The sequence below is a fragment of the Squalius cephalus genome, assembly GCF_949319135.1.
Source record: "Squalius cephalus genome assembly, chromosome: 23".
Lineage (NCBI taxonomy): Eukaryota > Metazoa > Chordata > Actinopteri > Cypriniformes > Leuciscidae > Squalius > Squalius cephalus.
This window is the reverse complement of record NC_137144.1, coordinates 17,645,563-17,671,032: the sequence shown is the minus strand read 5'-3', so window position 1 is coordinate 17,671,032 and position 25,470 is coordinate 17,645,563. Positions and strand designations below refer to the sequence as shown.

The window sequence follows — 25,470 nt, the reverse complement described above, 5'->3', positions numbered from 1 at the left end:
CTGCCATGCCCAGTGCAATGCCCACATCTCAAAATCCAATGCACAGAACCAATGAACCCAGAAGTCCCCACCCCTTCATTTTTTCTTTTTCGATAATCTGTTACACTCGGATGTGTCACAATATGGAAGAATTTTTTTTTGATACTCCTGTTTCATTGTGACTTTAAAGGAACTCTGGGATTCTGGGATGTCTATCACCCTCTGTGGTTGAAACATAGAATTGCAAGTGAACAGTTTTCCACTTGAGCTTCAGAGCATCTTTTCTGCACAGATGAATTTACCAATTTGAGGTAGGCTACTGTCAGTAATTTATTTCTAGCAAAAAATCCTTCATAATATCTTCAAACATATCTTTTGATTCAAACCAATTACACCGCATCTTACACAGCTTAGTTCACCCAAAAATCCCTTCTGTCTTTAAATTACTCACCCTCATGTCGTTCCAAAACCCATAAGATCTTCGTTCATCTTCGGAACATAAATTAAAATAGTTTTGATGAAATCCGAGAGCTTTCTGAGCCCCCATAGAATGCAACGTTATTACCACTTTCAAGGCCCAGAAAGTTAGTAAAGACATAGTCCACATAACTACATTGGTTCAACCTTAATGTTATGAAGCGAAGAGAATACTTTTTGTAATATTTCTATTTTATAATCTGTCAAAATCAAGGGTCAATGCAAAATACCATTTGTCTCAAATAAGAATAAGCTAAAACAGCAGTAAAACAACAACTCCTAAAAACAATGGGAGGATTTCCATGATTTTCCCCCCAAAACTAGTTAAACGTAAACCCGCCCCGTGACCGATTTCATTGATCACCTCAATGCAGTCTGTCAGCAAAAGTTCAGACTTCTGTCAAGAGTTCAGAAGGAAATCATGGATGGATCTGATCATGGCAAACAGTAATGCTAGGCTATATATCAGATATGCTACCAATGCTTATGGTTATGGGGTTAGTATTTAATCAGTTCTGTGATGACCAATGGTTTCTTTTGAATCGGCTGCTGAGAGACGGGGTTTGGCAACTGGTTCGAGGGGTAAAAAACATGCAGTGCATAATCCTCCACATGTTCTGACATTCACCAAGTAGGTCAACTAGTTCTCATGAAAAGCAATCAGATTAATGCACCGTCGCATGCTCTGCATCAGGACTATGGATTCTGATTAAGGAAATTTCACATTGCTCTTCTGGGCAAGAACCACCATTGCTATTGATATTCCAGGCAGTGTCTCCTTCCTTCTGTTATATACCCTAGACCTCTCATTTTAAATTACAACCCAATAATATCTCACTGCAGTGGGGGCTGTGGCAGACAGAACGGAGCGTATTCTGTCTCATTGATCTTATGTATAGCTGAGTCATAGGCTCCATGCTTAAATACATTGCCACGGGAAGTCACTGCTGGATGTGTCAGTAACCAGGTGGTGCAGAGTACATTTATCTTTTTTTAAGGATGATCAGACCATTTTAGTGTAAAACAAGTCTGAATAGCGATTCAAAAAACGTAGGTGCTCTCTAAAGCGATACGATTATTTCAGCAGGTGGAGCATATAGTAGATAAAAACTCAAGGTTCTCACCTTTTTTCACCATGCTTTCGTTAAATCTAAAACTAACCGTGGCATTTTGTCTTTTAAGATCAGTCATTCATAGACCTTTGGTCTAGATCCCCTAGTAAATAATTACTTAGTCCTAATTACTTAGGCCTAAGTCTCTACTGAGAAATTCTCTATCCTTTAATATTTCAGTGTCCATTCATATTTCATGCATCATTTCATGATCTGGTGTCTCTGTGTACATTTGGGTAAACTAAACAGGTGAAAGAGTTGGCAAGCCAAACACAAAGATCAAAGCCAGCACCTCAGGGTAGTTTGCTTCTGATTCCATCTGTTAATGTAATGTTTCTCTGATGCTTTTTTTCCCTCGCTTGATCAGCCTGAAAGCCCTGAATAGGGAAGGCTGATGAGGAGCATCTTTGAAGGCTGTTTCGATTGCACTCTTTCATTTGAGTTACAACCTGACCGTTTAAGGGAATTTGGCCTCCCTTGTCTTCAATCAGAAACCCTCTAAATATTTAAAGGCATTCATTAAAATGCCTTTAATCTCTGTAAGAAAATAATCACAAGAGCACTGTCAGATATTTAAAACAGTAAATCACAAAAATATTGCGCATCTATCAAGACATTATGTCAAGATTGCTTGATTGACTTCCTATATATAGCTACGCTAGAATATCTTTGTAACTTTAAAGGGTACATAACATGCACAGTTTCACCTAATCTCATGTTAATCTTGAGTACCTATAGAGTAGTAGTGCATCCTTAATATCTAAAAAAAGTGTTTAGTTTTATTAAATTTATAAAAGAAAATACAGCTTTCCGATTCTCTCCGGAAAAAGCCGAGGTCCTGGAGGCGGAGCTATAGAGTCAAGCGGTAGTTCTTGATTTCCAGCAAAAGACAGAAATCTGATCCAGTTGTACTTACATGAATGGGGTCTTTTATAACTGGGACCACTCCACGTTTTAATAGCAAACGATTTGCAAATCCAGCGTCGACCTGAGCCTTGTTAATAAAACATTCGTCACTGAAATGGCCAGACACACAACCGCACTTCCTACACTCCGTTGCTGCCCCGGAAAAACAAACTGCATCCACTGTTCCTGTAACACTGGGTTCTTTGGAAAGCTGGACACGGTAAGCTTTCCCTCACATCTAAAAACACACTTTTTTGGAGACATTCTTGAACAAATCCTATGCAGTGCTGGCTGCCGATGATTTCCTGTTGAAGCGCGTTGATGTGCGCGGTCTCGTTCTCCTCTGGTCGACGTGCGCGCGGGCGAGCTTTTCCGAGAGAAATGCTCATATAAGGAGTTCCACTCTTATCTACGTCATTAGAACCACGATAAAAAAAAAAACCAGCCGAAACTTGTACCAACCCGGAAGTAAGATTTTCAGCACAGAATTCTCCGTTATTCGTCCAAAATATTTTTTTTAAAACTTTGCCCATGTTTAACATGAGAATCCATCTCTTTAACACTGTAAACAACTCTGAATACATGAAACACCATGGTACCCCCCCCCCCCCCCCCCCCCCCCCCCCTTTAAATAATATGATAAAGGATAATCTACTAGAAATAATGTAGGGAAAGACTTGATTTTATCCATCTGGAATTGATTGGATTGTAGAAATTTAGTTCCATACCGGAATGGAGTGATCCCTCCTGTCATCCAAAACAAGGAGTCAAAAAAGGTGTGGTGGTTCCCATGAGAACAGACAGGTGAGATCAATGGGAATGATAATGAATAGCTTTCTCCAGGTATGTCATCTGAAAAGGAGCATAATTTCAGAAACAAGCATTTTTTATTTATTTTTGGAATAATGCACACAATATGCTCTTAATAACTTTCATCAGAATGCTTTAGTTTTAATAGAGGTTTGTTTAATTGATGATTTTATTTACAACACATCTCAACAACAGTTAAAAATAACACCTGCTGTAGTGTGGAGCAGATGGGGTGTGAGTCAAATCAGTGATCTCAACTGATGTGTTAGGATCCAAAAATAAGTTGCAGGTCTGCAAGGATAATAGGGGGAAAATGCAAATAAAAAAATGCAAAACATTTGAAATTTAAATCAAATAATTGCATGATATGATGACAAATGAATAGCATATTTTGGTGAGAAAGGTCCTCAAACAAGGATAAAAGACATTATATGATTGTTGCAGACTATACAGTCCACAGCAATGTGTACACTAATGGTATCAAACTAAAAGAAAATATATAGCCTACAATTTCATCATGAATATTGGTAGGATTACAAAACAAAAATATTTACCGTTTTGTTTTTTGTTTTTTTAAAGAGGAGAAAACGTTCCTGTTGTTGTTCCATATTTGTTGTCAGTCAAAGGCCGTGCGCACGGTCCAATCATTTTGGCGCTTGGAAGCTAGCCAAATTAGGCAAATTAAAAAATAACATAACAACATACAATTCAATGTTTGACCAACGACATTTTTGCCTAGTAAACAATTTGGTATTATTCCTCACTGTATGTCCAATGTAAAATCTGAGTAAAAACCAGTTCCATTAGTGCTGTTGAACTTCATTGGCTGTCAACAGAAGCGCGCGCTGCTACATGGTGCGCGTGTACCCCTGGCTCATGACGCCGTCAAGCAAGCAGTGCGCGTGTTGCCGAGCTGTAAACCTGCTGTCAAACAGTGCGGACGAGCGCGAGATACACCAGCGCCTATCCGAACAGCTGCTGCTTCCTGTCACATATTATGTCCTGGACACGCAAAGCCGTAACGTTATACGGGAGATCATTCCGCCGGGCTGTATGAGAGCAAAACCGCCGACAAACGCGTAACGGATTTGTGCCTGTTTCTGCGCGCGCTGCGCACGTGGGGATGTTGCGATGGCATGCACGAGGAGAACCAAAACTTTGGTGTCCACGTGCGTGATTTTAAGCGGCATGACCAATATTTTGTGTCTGCTCTACGTCGGATGGATCACCAATTATGTGTCTAATAACGGCAACGTCAAAGTTGCAGGGAGGACGCATGAGAAAAAGTTTGATGATGACAACAGAGGAGAAACCCTTAGGATTATTGAGAGACTGGACAGGCTGGAGAGTGTTGTTAACCAACACATACAAGGTAATGATGTTTGTATATGGCATCCTATGATTTATAATAATCGCATGTTCTCTCTTTACAGTAGCTTATTTACAGTAGACATGAAAATCAATACAGGTTTAAAGGGGCTTGCACTTCAGATGCTGATGAGCCTCTTTTATGGCTCTGTTTCTATACATCCATATCACATTTTTGTGGAGATGCAAATAGCTTGAGATACCGATCATAATTCTGTAGCACCTCTATCTGGACTAATTCGTCTCCTAACAGATCTCTGTATTCAGCTGGTGCAGTGTAAGCTCAGGTTTATTGTAGCTAGAGAGGGGGGCATAAATTTAGCACTTGGCAAAGTCCTCACGTAAACATCAGTCCTGCGGCTGGTGCCATCATGTTGCTTTGCTGGACTCAAACAGGACAGCTGGGGAGTGATGATATCCTGCAAGAGTTTGAACAGCCTCTCATCCTGGATGATTAATCATCATTAGTGTACTGTTGATGTGAATCTGATTCAGTAGTGTTATAAATTCTGGCCTTGGAATTCAAATAAGAGGGTGTTGTGTCCTAAATAAACTCACATATATGCCTTAACAGGCTTTGTGTGAGGAATTGTATTTCTGTAATGTATTAATGCATGCATTAATCTTGTTGAGAAGCATTTGACTGGATTTATGGGATATGTTGGCATGTACTATATACAGCTCCTGTGCTGAGCTCAAGGTCTTAAAGCTTGCTTGCTCAGAGCAGTCACAGTGAAGCCATAAATGTCAATCAAAATATACCCTGCACACCTACACGGTTAGACACTTAAGCAATTGAATGTGTCATGCTACGGTTTCACAAGAAGATATCACATTGTGATGCCTTCCTAGCTTGACGTTAAGTATTTTATTTTTAGTGAAATGTGTTTTTTGGATTTTAAAACGCTGTACAGAGAAAACCATTCATCGTCTGATTTCCTTAAAAAGTGTAAACATTGTGGCTCTTCTTTGGTCCTGTCAGAATGTTGTGCTTTTTGATTGAGCCTCCTGATTAGCCCGACAACAGGTCAGAAAGCCCTCGGATTTCATCAAAAATATCCTAGTTTGTGTTCCGACGATGAATGAAGGTCTTATGGGTTTGGAATGACATGAGGGTGAGTAATTAATGACAGAATTTTCTTTTTTTTGGTGAACTAACCCTTTAAAATATCGGGGGCTACTTATATATTTTAGTTCAAAGGGCTGACCAAAAAGTTGGAGAATCCCTTTGGGAAGTGAAATTACACATTTAATCTTTAATGTATTCAAACTCCCAATTCACAAACTGCTCCTTTGTACTATAAGTCAAAGACATAAGTCATAGGTAATCAAGCCGCCTCTGATTTGCTTGCAGTCTCCTCCAGTTTTACGATAACTGAGTCAGTGGCTCCTGCCAGAGAGTCTTATTTCTCCAAAATCCATTAAAAGGGAAGAGTCCGGTTTTCACGCCCATCCGAACTGTCTGATTGCATTGTCATTGGCAGAGACTGAAAACAGACCTTCAGTTTGGGTTGGCATGAGCAAGATGTGCCGTCTTACTGAGAGAAAGAAATGTAGTCAATTCTTCCCTTGTAACCCAGTTTCAATTAGCAAATGTGAACTTTGGTTAGTGGAAGGTCACTGTGGAAATACCATGTTTATTACATGGCTTTTTTTTACCAAATTGGATGAGCAAGGAGCGTGTATGAGAAACCTGCTAATGCAATTTTAATTTAATTTTTAAATTTGACACACTTTCCACAATAAAATCCATTCCACAGATTTCCCACCCAAAATCAGTGCTTAAAATGTGAGTTTCCACCTGCTCTTGGCCAATTAAACATGCTTTCCCTCCTCTTTAAAGCCTTCAAAAGCATGGCCAAGAACTGGATCCAGTTTATGGCGAGTACAGTAGAGTCTTGTTGGATTGCTCATGGGTGATTGCTGTGCAAACAGCTGCTGAGTTTTTCTGAACAGCAGTGCTGTAACTTACCCGTTCTTCACACAGCTCTGCACTGGAGATCAGCAGGGTGTCTGAGTGCTATAAAAATACCATCTTCATACTATTGTCTTCTCTTCTCCGTGCCTGTTCACAAGTTCATAAGTTCACGAGTCACACTTTCGAGCCGAGTGTTACCCCGCTAATTTATTTTGGACTGTCTCATTACGGTGCGCTTGCCTGACAATTAACGCTGGATGTTTTTGCATGCACACCCCGCAGGCATGTGTTGTTCTGTCGTACCGCCTCTGTTAAATACCACCTGAGATTGTTATCGTTATCAAAGGTGTTTTTGTCCACGGTTCTCTCATTAAAGGATAGGACACACAAGGGCTCGTTTTAACACTACACTTCACTTGCTGATGGGAAATGAAGGAGAAATGCCAAAGGGAAGGACTGAAGTGGGAAGAGGATACTTGATAACATTGAGGTCACAAGGAAAGTTGCTTCCTCAGTCTGTAATTTGATTCAGAATGTCTTGATTGGCTCTTTAAATGTGTTGTATTTAATTAAAGGCGAGTAATTGCTGAGACACCAATCAGATTTTGATAATTAAATGAGTTGTCTCTGTGGTGGCAAGGCGTTCTCAGTCTAGACAGTGAAAATGTATTACCAGCAGTTCATTTACTGCAGTCTTGCTGTGAAAAAACATTTTATTTTTATTTTTATGATCAGGGTACATGGTAACCACTGAAAGATTTGTTGTACACAACTGCAAGCAAGATAAAAGTAGGGATGCACAGATATTAAATATCTATGAAATGCACCAATATTAGAGATCTATGAAATGGAAATTCACCCTATCTATTTTCTGAATGTAGGCCTATCTTATGCCCCCATTATACTATTTTAAAGGTTCCAATTTTTGTTTTGGAGGTCTCCTACAATTTTTCTTTTTTACATGCATCCAAGATCAACACATTCCTCATAATATACATTGCAGCATCCCCTCTTTTCTCACAGTGTCTGAAATGATTCGATCAAGGATTCGGTCTCTCTAAACCCCTCCAGTCAGAGATTCTACTCTGCTCTGATTGGTTAGATGAACCAGTCTGTTGTGATTGTCTACAGCTTATAGCATGTGTCATATTCAAACTATATCTGAATTTAAAGTCCCCCTGTAGTCAATAATTTCATCTCTTAAAACTCATCTTTGATCACCAAAATTACATATTTAAATGTTTTTTTCCTGTGAATTTTTTTTACTCATGCCTTAAAGCTTGAAAGTAACTCTACACCCTTGCTTCATGTAGTATACGTGATTCCATGAATATGAAAATGAGCCCCGCCTCCACTCACTCATACAGGGTCGTATACAAGTCGATTTATCAGAATGGTAATGCGTTTTATGTATCGGTCTCTACAACGTCGGACACATAATGGTAATAATGAGCTAATGTGTTGCTAATGTTACATAAACCCGTTCGCAATCTCCGTACTCTTTCTAAAAATCAGCATCCTTAGAAACGTTTTGAACAATTTAGAACGTCAGTGGAGAAAGGCATATTGTTCATCATAATATACATCGTATACATAATTCACACACTATATTGCTAAATGTACCCAACTTTTCATATCATCAGAAAAATATACTGGGACAACCTGGCTTCTCTTGAGACTCCCCTGCTTCCCAGCAGTTAATGATATGCTACAGCCACCGGCACATTGACGTGATTGGTTACAATGTAGTTTGTGACGTCAGAAACACCAAACCGTGGCGATTTCTCTCTTTTTTTTTTTTTTTTTTTTCACTGCAGATTTAAGTAGAAAAGACTCAGCAATGGTATTGACTTGGTTGACATGGTTTGTCTTAAAGCATATTAAAAACACCACATAGACATATAAACTAGATCATTAAAAACTAGGGCTGTCAAACGATTAATCGCGATTAATCGCATCCAAAATAAAAGTTTGTGTTTACATAATATATGTGTGTGTATGGAGTATAATTATTTTCTATATATAAATACACACACATGCATATATATTTAAGAAAAATGTGTTATTTATATATAAAATATTTATATATAATATAAATTATATATAATATAAATATATATACACAGTATATACATGCAAATATTTCTTAAATATATACATGCATGTGTGTGTATTTATATATAGAAAATAATTATACACCGTACACACACTTATATTATGTAAAAACAAACTTTTATTTTGGATGCGATTAATCGCGATTAATCGTTTGACAGCCCTATTAAAAACTGGATTTTCACTATTGGGGGACTCTAAGTATCGAAGGCTTCCTCAGCAATGGATACACAGTGATATGGACAGTAACTATGACACCGGATTTACTGTATCAGTTTGAGTCCTCATCCTTTGGAAGTGCATGCAAAGTGAATTTGCTTTCACAGCGCGGAGAACAGCGTCTTCTCGACATGCTGACAGCATGAACCAAACTCTTTCAGGCCTCAGCTACAACTGCAGTGTTTGAGGGCGACTTTAACATTAAGCCAGTAATTATTTTCATGTCATGGTGGATTACATTTACATTTATTCATTTAGCAGATATTAAAATTCTAATTTGTCTGAATTGAAAAAATGAATGCTACAAGTGAATTTAGGCATCGCAACATTATAACGTACAGTATAAAAAAATGGATTTTCATTTTGAGATTGGCTAAAGGTTACATATTAGAGTTAATTATATTAGCTATCACTTACATGCGACGCAGAATGCATTATTTATACTAATCATCTTGTGCAACATGCTTTGAGCTGAAGCAGGCTTCGTTGTGTTTGCTCAACAGGAAAACGCCTGTACACGAAAGGAGGCATGCCCTTAAGTCATGTTTGGGGTCAAGATTATGGTTAATCGTAATGCGTGGGAGGCATTTCCGTTTGATTCTGTTTTTTGTAGCTTTTGTTTGCCTGTCGTGATGAGGTCAGCTCCTGATAAACACGTTTCTTCCCCTCTGTCAGTGAGCTCCATTTAGGGTGCATCCGACTGCACTGATTTGTCGGCTTGTCTCACGTATATGTCCGTCATTCGGAGAACAGCCCGTAATCAAGCTAGAGCTTCAGTAATCCTCAGAGAAACCATTCAGCTTTATTCCGCCGTCCAGTCAGATGTGAGCTGAGGGAGGAGGTTGGAATGAATGACAAAGTTATGTCTTTATGAATGCATCTACTGAAATCTGACAACAGATGCAGATACAAACTTACAGTGAGGTGACTTGTGATTCAGTCCAGTGATCTGATCCGTATCGCCTTAGTTGATTCATTGTCCTCTATGTTCGTTTATTGTATGCCGTTAGCCAAGCAAACATTCGACTGCAGAAACACTCACTGAGCCAATGACCCAGGGTGAAAAACTGAATCAGCTGCCCTTGACTAACCGAGCAAGACCAAATACTGTGTGCGGCTGAGATGGCCTTGCTTGAATGAATGACAGTTTCCTGAATATCTCAAAGAACCTGTAGAATGTTAAGTCTCCTGAGGCTTTTCTAGCTATTACTTGGCGGCAACAAATAAAATGAGACTATTAGAGAACTCTTTAAACTTGTTTATTTGTCTTGCTTGGAGAAATTGACACTTTTTTCCTTGGTAATTTTAGCTAAATAAACCCTGATGCAAAGCTTATAACTTATAAAGCTTATATAACGTCTATTGATTGCTTATATATACATATACGTACACATTTTATTCAAGTGTAAGCATTTATAATATTACAAAAGATTTCTATTTCAAATAAATGCTATTCTTTAATTAAATGCTTTTTTTCAACATTGATAATAATAAGAAATGTTTCTTGAGCAGAGAATGATTTCTGAAGGATCATGTGACACTGAAGACTGGAGTAATGATGCTGAAAATTCAGCTTTGCATCGCAGAAATAAATTACTTTTTAAAATATATTAAAATTCTTATTGTTTTCACTGTATTTATAAATAAATATAGCCTTGGTGAGCATAAAACATCAAAAAATCTTACCGACCACGAACTATTGATTTTGTTTGAAACTTTTTACATTATTATTGTGTATGCTTTTAGATATAATTGTAATTATGCATACATAATGAAAAGAGCAAACACTGGCTACTCAACTAAAACAATGAAAGAGCCTTTAGGTTCGTCATAGAGCAGAAAACAAACCATGGCGACTGTCTGTCATAGCTGGACATCTCATACACTGACCCATGAGGATTTCATAGAGACTGGGCCGTGGCTCGCCCAGTGGGCGCACCTGAGGGACTGAATTCAAATGTCTCTCTGTGACTTTATTAACCTTTGCACTGGTTAGAGAGTGCAAGAGTATATCGCCCACAGCAGGAGCTGCATCTTAAAACTCTAATCACATATGCGCCACACAGCATCCTGGCAATTGTGCTCAAGTTGTGTGCATCAGGACAATAATGCTTCCTGAACAGAAGCAGAAAACAGATCAGTGGAGCTGTCTCTTGTTATCATGGTGCTAAAGCTGGAGAGCCATTGTGTCTGCAAAAAGACCTGTATGACTGTCTTGATGCATTTGGAAAAGTTGATGTGTCATGCGGCTTGCTTACACAAAAATAGATGTTTCTTCACATCATGTTTGGATAAGGCTATTTAACAGAAACATACGTGGCTCAATCAGATTTTTATGGAAGCTTGTTTCGACATTGGAATAAAAATTTGTAACTTTATAACTCACAGTTGCGAGTTTATATCTCACAATTGTGAGAAAAAAGTCAGAATTGAAAAAAAGTCTTACAAACTCACAATATAAAAAGATACTTTTTATCTCACGATTCTGACTTTATTTCTCACTATTCTGAGTTTAAAACTCAAAAAAAGTGAAATATAAAATTGCAATTGTGAGGAAAAGAACCCTGAATTGTGAAATAAAAAGACACAATTACCTTTTTTTAATGCTTCCAGCTTACATTTTAGAGCTGGAATCTCAAATTCATGCACTTAATTTTAACTGAACTATCAAACCACATCCTGCACTGAGTTCTTATTCAGTTTTATAACTTCATCTTTATATATTCTTATATTGTCTCTGGTTTTTATAGGTTTTTATGGATCTAAATATAAATTATGACTTCTGTTCTGCTCAACAATAGAGATGTTCCTTTGTATTAGACACATCCCAGCTGCAAGCTATTTTATAGAAATTGGTAGGGACAAAATAAACCATGGCAAAATTGGTGTAAATGACACGCATATGAGTTCTGGTCGGTCGTATTTGTCATGTTTGTGACTGGAAAATGTATTGTAAGTCAGTACTTGGCAGACATTTTGTAAATATGGCCCCTAGGAGTTATTTTTCTGTTACATTTCACTCTCTGGTCTGGCATTTATGTAACATGTTTTTATTTAAATAAATAAGTAGCTCAACAGAATCACAGATTGTGGAGTGTTGACTTTTTTAATGTGTGATAGGGACCTGTGCTGGGCTGTCAAGACTCACTGTATGTATTAGGCCACCTGTTAATGAACTGACATGAGAGTGAGGGAGAGCTTGTAATTGATGAATTATTTCAGTTACACTTTAAAATGCTCTGTCCATTGCTATGCTTATCGCTGTCAATCGGATTCAATCGTGCATTTAAATAAGGTTGCCAATCCAGAAACTTTGCAATGAGTAGTTAGCAGGATGAAAAATATTATATACAGAAAGCGAGCAAAGATTGCTGCCATATGATCACTGAAGCTATCAACAACGCAAGGTAAACAAAGCTGCGCTCTTGCGGAAACTCCCCGTAATCAATGAAGCTTTGCAATGAATCTCTTATTGACATCGTATTTATACTTTGTTGTGACTCGCGCTGAACAAAAACTCTGTTGAGTAGATTCTGACTAACTCAAACACATCTGATTGGCCGTTGCGTTCATTGCTGATTGGCTACAAAGCTGCAAAAACATGTTGTAAATAGAAACCTTTGACAAATTTGTAAAATCTGGACATTTTCTTGTGATTGCTGATATACAATGAAGGTTATTCTGATTAATGTACAAATTGTGTACTTGATTTAATTAAATATTTTAATAAATGTACTATTCTTATATAATGCGGCCTTTAGGAACATGAATACACTGTTCTACAAAATGTCACAATAATTTATGTGTCGAAATATGTCACTTAATTGTGTTTCTCCCTGTGGGTTTTTTTTCAAGCAATTGTTGGCCTTTGAGTGCACTTTGTGTTTTCTGCAAGGTCACTACAGTAATTTCATCTAGAGCATCTTTTGCTTTTATTTGTTTGGCAGAAGTGGCGAAGCTGGATGAGGCTGTAATCATCTTTTTTTTTTCTCTAGGATTGTGTTTTGGATGTAGAAATAGAGGCAATGAGCTGTAACGTTTGATTTATGCGGCCAAAGTCATTCATTTTGCAAGGAAATCAACAAACATTCTGTTCTAGAGGGAAAAAACACTCTTGCCTTAATGCAAAGCCTGTTAATGGTTCAGACACAGATTTGAGATTTGGAGCCCACGTATAATAATGCATTATATCACCTGAGGGACATTCACTGCCATGTAGCCTGTATCTAATGGTGTTCTGAACTTCTGACGATTAACATGGCCATCCGGGAACGCACATTCACTCGTATGAACGTCCTGGCGACTTCTAGGTCACCTGCTAATGCAATTACTAGCACAGCCCACGGCCGGCCATGTGAACAAAAGGCCGTGCAAGGCGTGCATTAACTAGTTCAGTTTCAAAGCAACCGAAAGACCCCAATTTTCTTGGAGCATCTTTTTGTTACTAGTCCTTCAATTTTCTACAGTTTTTAATACAAGCCAGTGAATGTTATCAGTGTGACAGGAAGTCTAATAAGATGCAGCAAAAAGAAAATGGGCTTTCGTGGCCTTTTGTAATACTGGTGTCAAGGACAGAGGGCTAAACAAGATATCTGACTGGTTAGACTCTGACATGATTCAAGGATTGTGAGTGCAATAAAATGAATTGAATTAATTTTTAGAACAGAGCTGTTGCTAAAATTTACAAAGGTTTTATGGGTAGGAAGAGGGTGCCTGAAAATATTCTTCTTCTTTAAATACCATGTTTAAATTTTATGTTCTGGTTTAGGTTATTATTATTGTTAAATTATCTAATTTAAACCTACCCTGGTAATCCAGAGTTCTCGCGAGAGCACAAGTTGAATTTGCTCAGCGAGTTACTCTGGTGTCTAATAATAATGCTCTTTAAATATGCCCCTCGATCTGAGCTGCACCAATCACATCGGGTTATCTGATATAGGCGGGGCAGAGGCGAGCTAAACAGATGACGAGAGCGCTGTGACGTCAAAGTCATTAGTAAACACTGCAAGATGGCTATGGCCGCTACAATGAACGAGTAAAACTTGGCTTTTTATCTAAAACAGGAACAGAAGACGCCGCTCGAATCGTTCCTTTGCAAGAAGGAAGTTTTTGCTGTTTCGCCGACCGGATACGGCAAGAGTATAATCAGAGAATGTCTAATAAGGTTAGCTCCGCTGGTAGCTGGGGTTTATTGTTGTGATTGGTCGTAGTGTTATCCAATTGCGTGCAGTGAGATTTTCGAATGCATGCTTGGTGCCGCCCCTCGAGCTGGGCGATTTTCATTAGTCGACGCCAGACCATTAATCTTTTAGATTTAGGTCTGGATTTCCAGGCTAATTTAAACCTGCAAATAAAGATTAGTTGACAATATTATAAATGTAAAAAAAAAAAAATTTGATGATAATTATTAATTCAATTCAAGTTTTTTTGTATAGTGCTTTTAGACTTGAAATTATCTGAACTTATTTCCTTAAATGCTTTTAAGTCCAGATTGAGAGAACCGGAAATGACCTGTTTAAATTGTAAATGTTTTTAATTATTTGTGTTGTATAACTTTTATAAATGTAATTGATTGTGTTTTTGCTGCCTCTTGGCCAGGACTCCCTTGAAAAAGAGGTTTTTAACCTCAATGGGACTTTCCTGGTTAAATAAAGGTTAAATAAAAAAAATAAAAAAAATACATAGTTTCAAAGCAGCTTTACAGAAAATTATTATCATCATCAAAATAAATCTTTCTGTTGTGCTCATATGAATAATAGCATTATTTTATTAATAAAATAAATATTTCTGTTGTGCTCATATGAATAAGCATTATTTTATTAATAACAATAATAATCACATTATTTATATTTTTATAACAGTCAGCTTTTTGCCTTTAGTTTTTGACTTTTAAAAGTTTGCTTTGTGAAACATGCTCAAAGAAATAATTGTATTAACTTAATTTAGTCCCACATGATAAGGTTTCTAGTTCTGCGTAACATTCATTCCTTTTAGCACTCTGCTTTAATGAGAAAGTGATTGTGGAAAAACTGAAATTCGTGAATAATTCACTGCTCAATGTCATGGATTAATAGCAAGACATATTAAAAATCGCCCAAAGAACCACCATTTTCTTTTTGCCAATGAAAGAATAATTGTCCGTGTCAGAGTGTGGAATCCATTCAGAACAGCAATCTTCCCTACAGTGTCTTAAAGTCCTGTTAGTTATTATGATTATTCACAAGCTCTTTGAATGGGTTAGGAAATGCTTTGACAGATGGTTATTGAGCTCAGTGTGGTGCACATCATGGCCAGCATTTACCAGCAGGCCCATCAAATTATTAGCAACAAAAAAGTTTTAAAGTCATTTCTGCTGAAAGCACAGTGGGCTGTAGGCTATTCTATAAGTGAAAACCTCTGAGAGACCATTACATATATTTTAACATTATGGCAGTTTTCCTATAGCTAACATGTCAAGCTAGCATGGAGGTATCGCCAGTGACTCAAATGTTTTAATTACCCAGAATAACTGATAATTGTGAGACCTGCCTCCAGTTCACACTCTGCAGGGTTGCTTGAACTCGCAGCTGTGTCGTTTGACAGCTTTGGCTTGGCTTTGAAAGGCTGTTAGCACACTCCAGTTAAAGAGGCTAATGTACGTGGTACCAAGCTAGCGCTTATCACAGACCGCAGTGATACTTCACATCTCAAGTGCAGTGCTGTACCACGTGAGCCACTGAGTAAGTTTACTACCACGCTACATTAGAAAAAACAAACATATGGAGCAGGTTATGTGATGCTAATCTGATGTCAAAATGTATTAGTTTACAAATCAATAGAGCTGTGTGGAATATAATTTTCTTAATGATTCATCGCAATGCTGATGTGATTTTGCATCGGTGCATCAAAGCATTTTTAAAAAATGTAATTAAATAGGCCTATAATACATATTAATGAGCTGATTTATTGTAAACAAACTCCACTCTGCTTTTGTCTGATGTTTCGATTTGGATTTTTACGAAAAGATCATGCATGAATGTGAAAACAAAGTGCAGGATTTTATAAAGCGCAATAAGCCACAAAAAAGATCTTATTGCTTTACTTGCGCTGACTGACACACAGCCGAAGCCGCCTGTCAGACAGCATGCGATCTTGAATTCAGTTTTCTGAATTCAGTTTTTAGTGCGCTTGAGGGAATCTAATGTGTAACATTTTATTAGATCTATGAATTAGGTCTTAATATAATAAACCTGCTGTTTAAAACTGTTATTTATGTTGATCAAGCAACAAAAGGAAAGAGGGAATCACTCACTGCTCTTGACGAAATAACTTTTGCAGTGTTAATAATAATCAATTTATTTGTAATTAATACATATTTAATTATTTTTTACATTTGATTAATAATTACATTTCTGTATTATTTTTTACCTGAATGCTTGAATGAAAAAAATCCAGATGTGATTATTAATTTAGTAATTATTATTAATTAAAGAATTGGAGGAAAAGATGCATCGTGATGCATTGAGAATCGTTTTATAACCGAATCGTTATCGTTACGCTATCGTTATGGTCAAAGTATTTTGAGGTCATCATAGCATAGAATAGTGCAAGGAACTACGTGGAAAGTCTTTTTTTAATCATAATTTGTGTGAAAATGAATAACTTTTACTGCCACTAGTGTTAATTAGCTGGAAACTGCAGTGAATTGTATGTATAGGTACGTTTTTGGAGTTTTGCAACAATGTAGGTAGAAGCATATTTTTCCAATGAGCCCATTCTGAATTTGTCAGCTAACCAGTTTACTCTCCTTCATGCTGTTTTAAAACCTAATGACTTCATGTTACCATTTAACTCTCCTTAATGTTGATTGAAAATGATGGCTTTTTTCTCCTGTGGAAATTTGGAAGGTCATGCTTGTTTAGTTTTAATGCACACATAATGAATAAAAACTGCATCATAAAATTTCTGTAAGGAACATACGGAAATCTAAGTCATTATTCTTCACTACTGCTCCGACCGGATCATTGTGTCGTGTTAAGTTGAACTCAGTAACCAGATCATTCACTGAATGATTGAATCAGACTGATTCATTGAGAATATCTGACGGCAAAGAATGATTCCTTCATCAGTAATTGTCATGAATACTCCAAGAACAGCTTGTTTTGTGTTCCACTGAAGAAAGAAAGTCAAACAGGTTTGAAATAACATGAGGGTGAGCAATTGATGACAGAATGTCTCAGAACTATCTTTTTAAGTCTCTATAGTATTTGACTGTAAATCATCAGTCTGATAGAATGGGGCTGTTTGGATTGTGATGTTTTAGCTGTGTCTCTCTGAGTAAGGCTTACTTTGGTACATGTATGATTCACATGCTCAAACGTGTCGCTGTGAAGTTTGAAACCATTGCGTTTCGGTTACATCAGTGGCATCTTGGAGGCATCAAGTGCTTCTAACATCTGACACACTTCAGATTTGTGGAGATGGGATATTCATAGTAACACGCCAATTGAAACCGACTTTGTTGCTGCGTAATGGTACGCGCCTCTCAAGTGGGGTACTTAGCATGCACTCGGGTGTAATATATCCCACAGCAGATCATAAAAAATTCATTGATTATTTGGTTGCCAGGACATTCACGGCCATTGTCTGATCTATTAATTTATGTGTCTTGCAGCTTCAGTTGGGTATTTAATGTGCCTTAAAGAAGGCGACAGGATCTGTCAACTTGGATGTCTCATCTGCTGTCCTCATGGCGCCGACACAGGACATTTTAACCCAGCAGATGCTTACATAACAGCTCTTAATGAGAAGTGCAGCCAAAATGGCATTCATCACCAGTGAGTGGTTCACTTAGCAGCTTGGTCATTTCCACTGTTGTGAATATAACACCTATGCACTCTTAACAGTTTTATGTGATCTGATTAGGCCTGACATTTTGAGAGGTAGACATTTGGATTCAATTAATTGAAGGAGCAGGATGTCAGTAGTACATTTGTCGTCAGTTGTATTCAGTGCCTAATTGGGGTCAGTGTACGATGGTTTCAGTCTTCTGTCCATTGTATTTGTGGAAGACATTTTCTGAAACTTTGGTTGCAAAGGAACATATTGCAAAGGCATGTATTTTGAGAAAATAAATGGAGCAACCAAAATGATGGTTCATTTGTTTTAAATGGTTCTTTTAATGAATCAAAAAGCAGCCTGCTGTCTGACTCTTGAATGAATGAGTCTGTTGTTTTTAGTGAATCAAAAACATACAGTGCAACCATTGTAGTCTGACTTCTCAACAAATTACTCATGTGAACTAGTTTTTTTTAGTGAATCCAAAACATACAGTAAAAATTGTGTGGTCCAATTCCTAAACCAATAACCCTTGAGTACATTTTTTTAGTGAGTCAAACACCTACATCGTCAACTAACTGTAAGATTTTGATCAGTAGTACTGACTGGTTGTTCAAATGACATTGTGTAGTTGAAGTTTTGTCAGTATTTTATAAATGTTAATGAATGAAAAATGGAAGGAGCCAAACAAGCCTAGGGCCCCATTGACTTCAATAGTAGCTGTTCAATAATAACTGTTTGGTTACTGACATTCTTCAAATTATCTTCGTTTGTGTTCAGCAGAAGAAAGAAACTCATGCAGGCTTGGAACAACTTGAGGGTGAGAAAATGATGAATGAACAGAATTTTCACTTTTGGGTGAACTATCCCGTAAGGCCAATTATTTGATAGCATTAATGCTGCATTTTAATTGAAGTGATCTCATCTCGAAATTACGAGTTAGTTCACCCAAAAATGAAAATTCTGTCAGTAATTACTCACCCTCATGTTGTTCCAACCCCGTAAGACTTTCGTTCATCTTCGGAACACAAATTAAGATATTTTTGATGAAATCTGAGAGCTGGCTCACTCCTCCAAAGGCTTCTATGTAATTAAAACTTGCCGGCCCAGAAAGTTAGTAAAGACAGTGTTTACAATAGTTCAAGTGACTAAAGTGGCTCAATCTTAAGTTTATCAAGCGACGAGAATACTTTTTGTGCCAAAAACAAAAAAAGTTAAATAAAGTCATTTATTTTTTTTATTTTTTTTGCGCACAAAAAGTATTCTCGTCGCTTGATAAACTTAGGGTTGAGCCACTGTAGTCACTTGGACTATTTTAATGATGTCTTAACTAACTTTTCTGGGATGGCAGGCAGATATCGATTACATAGAAGCCTATGAAGGAGTGAGCCAGCTCTCAGATTTCATCAAAAATATCTTAATTTGTATTCCGAAGATGAATGAAAGTTTTACAGGGTTGGAATAGCATGAGGGTGAGTAATTACTGACAGAATTTTCATTTTTGGGTGAACTAACCCTTTAGCAATGCAATTGCTCAATGGTGGCCCATTTTCTGCCTCTCTTGTGTTCAGACAGATGGCCGGCCTGGACGGCGGATCACGTTCTGCTTCGCTCTCCTCAGGACCGGCTCTGGCTCCAGGCTGAGCCAGGTCATTGAATCCAGCCTCACTTGCTCTCTATGTCACCATCCCCTGAAGGCTGCAAAAACTCTCAGAGAAATTGAATAAAATATATTTCCTGGGTTTGCCAGCAAGCTGTCCTGTTCCATAAGCTGCACAGAGTGTGATGGAGGGGAAGGTGAATGTGTGCAGATGGAGCGTTTAAACTGTCAGGACACATACCTTCTGTTTCTCCATTCTGTGGTCTTGGGTTGCCCTGTCGCAGGACACAATATTGTTTAATGATGGTGGATGGGACATTAGCCCTGTAGCCATCCTACTTTCAAGGGATTCATGTCCTATACTCAGAAAAATAAATAAATAAAATTGCTGCTTGGCAGTTATGGTCTGGCATTAATGGTCAGGGAAGATGGATATGAATATCTGGGTTTTAAAGACCAAACCTCCTTTTCCCCACTGTTTTTCTTCCTTTTTCCTCTCTAGTCCTCTTACAGTCTCTTATGCTCACCAAGGCTGCATTTACTGATCAAAAATACAGTAAAAACAGTGCTAATATATCGTGAAATTTAAAATCACTGTTTTCTATTTTAATGTATTTCAAAATGTAATTTATTCCTGTGATGCAAACCTGAATTTTCAGCATCACAATCCTTCAGAAATCATTCTAATATTTGGTGCTCAAGAAACATGTATTATCAATGTTGAAAACAGTTGTGCTGCTTTTTTTTTAGGATTCTTTGATAAACAGAAAGTTCAAAAGAACAGCATTTATTCAAAAATATAATTCTAAATATAATTCTAAAAATATTTTCTAACATCATAAACGTCTTTAAAAATAAAAAATAAAAAAAGATCTCACTGACCCCAAAATCTCCATGAGTTTTTCTGGAAATATTAATCTTAATAAATAAAGTGAATCAGCTGCATTTAAATCGTTAAAATGACTAAGTGTACACCTAATATTGCATATTCTATAGGGTTGTAACAATATCATGTCACAATATATGGCAATACCAAAATGCAACAATATGTATCGTGGATAGTGACAATATGTATTGTGAATAGTTCATCCAAAATGAAAATTACTGTGTGAGAAAAAATTCAAGTTTCAGAGTTTTAGTGTCAGTAGTATGATATTAAACTACTATATATAATGTTGAATATAATGTATAATAATGCAATGGGGTCATATTTGTAGGTCCTGATAATGCCAAATATCTTATGTTACCAGTAAAAAGTAGACTACATTATTTTAAATATATCTAGTCAGTGACAGAGTGCAATTCATTTAAAATAATTCTGTATTTTCAGCTTCAGAATCATGAATATTTTCATTCTGGTGTCAACATTGTCCTGTGCATTGGGTTACCAGCACCAAGTCCAAGCCTATTCATTTACACCCACAATGTAATACCAAATTTAACCATTTTAATCAACAGTAAATTTTTTGTTAACCTTTCACCATATGTCTTAGAGCAGGGGTGTCAAACTCAGTTCCTAGAGGGCCACAGCCCTGCAGAGTTTAGCTTCAACCCTAATTAAACACACCTGATCAGCTAATCAAGTCCTTCAGGCTTATTTGAAAACTGCAGGTGTGTGTGTGTTGAAGCAGGGTTGGAACAAAACTCTGTAGGGCTGTGGCCCTCCAGGAACTGAGTTTGACACCTGTGTCTTAGAGCATCGCAATAATATCATATCGTGAGTTCAGTATCGTGATATGTATCGAATCGTGACATGAGGGTATCGTTACACCACTAATATCCTATATTAATGCATGCAGGTTTCTACTTGCTTGGAAATAACATTAGTTTAATTATTATGATGGAAGAATTGTGTATTTTTTAAATTTTCAGCAAGGGAAGCTCTAAAATATTCCAGTGGCCATTGTGTAAGAAATATGCATAAGAAATCAACAATTAAATGTGATTTCACTCTTGCTCTTTGGAAAGGGCAGAAGTAATTACAAACATATCGGAAACATAAATTTCGCTGAGTGCTTGCTAACTTCTCATGTCTTTCATCAGAAATATGTGCTTAATATAGGCCTAATCGCTTTGAGGGGAATAAGGTCGGTCTGACCCATATCAGTATAATTAGTCTACTTTGAAAACTGTGTAATGAAAAGGGAGGAAGCCAGATAACAGGTCTATGAGATCCAGGAAACGCAAAGTGGCATGAACATATTAGATAGCACAGGAGTCTGCATATATACAGTACTGTGGAAAAATCTTAGGAACGTTAGTATTTTCAGTGAAAAAAAGGGTTTTAAGCTGGTTATTTACACGATGGACTCGATGATGGTGAGATCAGATCATATCAGCTGTTGTCAGACTCCTTGTACATACAAAAATCTCACTGGATTATTACAATTAATGGCAAAAAGGATGTTTGGAAATGTAAACTTATATTTCCTACTGACACACTACAGCAAAAGATATATGGCTTAATAACTATTTTTTTGTGGAAATACAAACGTGGCTAAAAAGTGAATTCAAGCTCGTCATTGTACAGTTATAAGATTTTTATTTATATATTATTTTATTTTACTTTTTAATTTCTGAAGGATCATGTGACACTGAAAACTGGAGTAATGTTGCTGGTGAACATTCTTTCAAAAACATTTTACTGACTCTATAAACTTTTGAATCTATAAGGAAATACACGTATCGACATGAAATATAAGTAATACAAGTATAATACAAAAGTGCTATAAATATACAAATCCGTTAATAACGTTGAAGGTATGATGGTCGTGGAATAACTAAGGCTTTACAAAATATGGTGTGTATGGAATAATATATCCAAGAATGCGGTGTGTATGGAATAATATATCCAAGAATGCTATCTAAAAGACCCCTTATGCAACGAGTAATACCAGAATTGATGGAGCATTTCAGAGCCATTCACAGCACTATCTGTCATGGTTACAGATGCTCTTGCTGTGTAGTACAGCTTGTGGAAATGGCTTTGGGCATCTGGTCATTTTGTTCTGCAATGTGAAGCTTTTCTAGCAGCTCTTGACCGGCCTGAATGTATAATGACGCTGTTAGTGTGCAGAGAGACGATCCGGCACTGAAATATGTGCAAAACAGCAAGAGAGACTTTCACATGTGTTGAAATACAAGAGCTATTTGGATTAAAATACACTGCATTGACAGAAAGCAATAAACTGTTTTATGATCATGTCTGTGCCAAATATTTGCACTGGCATAATAACTTGAACGAAATTGGTCTGTGGTGCTACAAACAATAAACAGAAGTGTGTTTAGAGCTGTTTACATTGTCCAATGGTCTAAATTGCTGCATGAAATTTTCAAGACAGTGGACTGTGCATGTAGAATTGCATCATTTATTCACGGTATATTAAAAAACTTTTTAGACAGTGTGAAAAAATCGTTGTCTCACCTCACTTAGAGCCGTGCACTACTGGCTAATTTAATCAAGTAGAGTATCCTGTTACCTCTTAGTCATGCACTTCTTTTCTTACAGCAAGTTAATGACGTCAGAGCTTTAAAACTATTGTTGCATCTTCACATAATTAATGTATCTTAGGAGGTGCAGGTGGAAAACATGCATTATTTATTACGGGTGTTCTATGGGGATAACTATGGGTAACTTTGGTCCTGTGTACTTTCTGAAATAACTCTTTTAAAATGCACTTTTCACTCTTTGTTTGTCTACTAACAAATTAAATGGATTAGAAAATAAATCATTTATATTTAATGATTTTTAAATATTTATTAATATATCTGAAAACATGGTACAGCTGTGTTGTTAATTACTATCATAGTATTTATTATACTATTTTTATTTTGAATTTTAAAGGAGAACTTGGTAACTTTTTTAACTTAATAAAACTGTCTAGAATTCATTTGGATGGTTAAACAACCTATTCTGGTGATATTGGTGACTTTCCCCGCTCCCCCCAGCGTTCCCAGGCGGAAAACCAACCTTGCAACTTGGGGACTACCGTCCCGGTGTGGTGAATAATCCGGTCACTCGGTGTAATGAGTCCGGGCGTAGGACCCAAGCAATCCGATTGGCTCAAAGCACGTTTTATGGGTAATCGCTTTAGTGCCTGGTTACAAATCATACAAAATCATTTTATTATAGAAGACGTTTGTATAACGATTAATGTATTTTAAATTATACGTTTCATATACTAGTATTTAACCGAAGCTATAGATTGTGAAATTAAACATTTCTCGTTTTTCTTTTAACATTAAACATTTCTAGTGTGCTTTTTTAGTTAGTTTAGATAATAGCATAGCATACAGCTAACGTTATCCGATGATCGTGCTATGAGCATTACCTGAGCTTATACTGCACTGATACTGCCTTACCGTATTCACAGCAATTCGTAATGCAATTATAATTGTCATTATTTTTTATAGCAATAATCAGCGCAATATAATAATCAGCGCAATATGTTACAAGTACACTTTTATTTATTAAAAGAGCCATAAAATAATGTTTATTTGTGTATATTAGCCTACTATTTTTCTTATTAACAGTTTAGACAAGAACAGATTTAGATCAGGCATACTACTGGCATACTACTGGGGTCCTACGCCCGGACTCATCTCACCGAAGTGACCGGATTATTCACCACACCGGCAAGATAGAAATTGGAAGTCTCGTGAGAAGCGAGAACGAGCGCGAAACACGAATTGCTTTACGGCAATTCGACATAAACACACACGCATGTATTACCAGATTACCCACCTCGGTAGACATAGCTCCACACGATACAGTTGGCTTGCTCCGATCAAAACAAACGCACATGAGCAGCTGTAGAGAGGGGGAGGAGGCCGCCGCAAGTGAGTTTTTTACGACCGTGTTGTGAAATATACTCCCCCCCACAGCTGTAGGGGGAGCTCGTGGGGAAAACATGCGACAACAAAGGAAAAATCAGCGAAGAAGTGACTAGAGTTCGCTAGAGTTGCCGAGTTCTCCTTTAAAGAGTTTTTAATATTGTTTATACATCTATGTGGTGTTTTTAATATGCTTTAAGACAAACCATGTGCAAATTAGTCAGTCAACACCATTGCTGAGTATTTTCTCCTTAAAACTGAAGTGATCTAAAGAGTCTCAAAAACGCGGTTTGAAATCACTGGTGTTTCTGATGTCACAAACATGTAACCAATCCCGTCAACGTGCGGACCAGGATTTGTCCACAGTGAACGCAAGAACACCTTTAAGAAGGGACAGGTAAAATCGAGTATGTAACAATATAGTGGGTGAATTATGTAAATTATGTATATTACAATGTTATGAACTATATGCCTTTCTTCACTGACGTTCTGTTCAAAGCGTTTCTAACTCAAAGCTGCCTGACTCTGAGATGCGAACGGGGGAACATGGTATATGTAACACATTATTAGCTGTTTGAGATAGAACGAAGTCAAGCCAAAGGCTAATCATATTAATTACCGTCACGTGTCCTACGTTGTAGAGAGCGAAACATAAATGCATTATCATTCTGATACATCGACTTTTAGGCGACCCTGTATGATTCACTCTCTTCTGAATCAGTTTCTGGTTCAAACATATATGGCTGCATTTAACCAATAATTCCACTTGTCATTGTGTATCGTTTACTAATACCTTTATAAAATTTTATTGACTGCAGGGGGACTTTAAAGTTGTAGTGATTTTGTGCTTTTGCCAAATTTTTTTTTTATTTCTATTAAGCTTTCATTTATTTTTATTTCAGTTTTATTCATTTTTGTACTGTACTTAAAGGGATTGTTCAGAGTAAAATCAACCTATAGGGTCCTTTGCACCATGACCTCAAGCCAAACAACCCCCATAGAAGCCTTTTTTCCTTTGGTTGAACATTATTAAAGTTAGAGCTTATTTAGAGAAATCAGCCAGATGGTTTAGTGCAGGCGCTAATGGATCTTATGATGTATCTCCTAAATTACCCCACTAGTAATGCCCAGAATGGTACCAAACTTCTAGTAGTACAAATAGGTTCTGTACTCATAGGCATTGGAAAGTTTGTACATCAGGAGTTTATTTAAATAACACTTGCCTGACGGCTCATGCCACTGCTAACCCGGACGTCGACGTCACTTCAGTGGTTTGGGAAAAGCACGTAAAAGTCCTGGCAGAAAGCGATGCATAAGGA

The 25,470-nt window shown here is 37.1% G+C and overlaps 1 protein-coding gene across 1 annotated transcript in view; it reads left to right on the top strand.

Annotated features, from left to right (window-relative positions):
• Positions 1–4,217: 4,217 nt before the first annotated feature.
• The window catches only part of galnt18a (UDP-N-acetyl-alpha-D-galactosamine:polypeptide N-acetylgalactosaminyltransferase 18a), a 53,965-nt gene continuing 32,712 nt past the window's right edge, over positions 4,218–25,470 (top strand). The window contains exon 1 of the mRNA XM_079859484.1: positions 4,218–4,656. Within this exon, the coding sequence (XP_079715610.1) occupies positions 4,416–4,656 (241 nt within the window). The 5' untranslated portion in view covers positions 4,218–4,415. The remainder of the gene's footprint in view (positions 4,657–25,470) is intronic.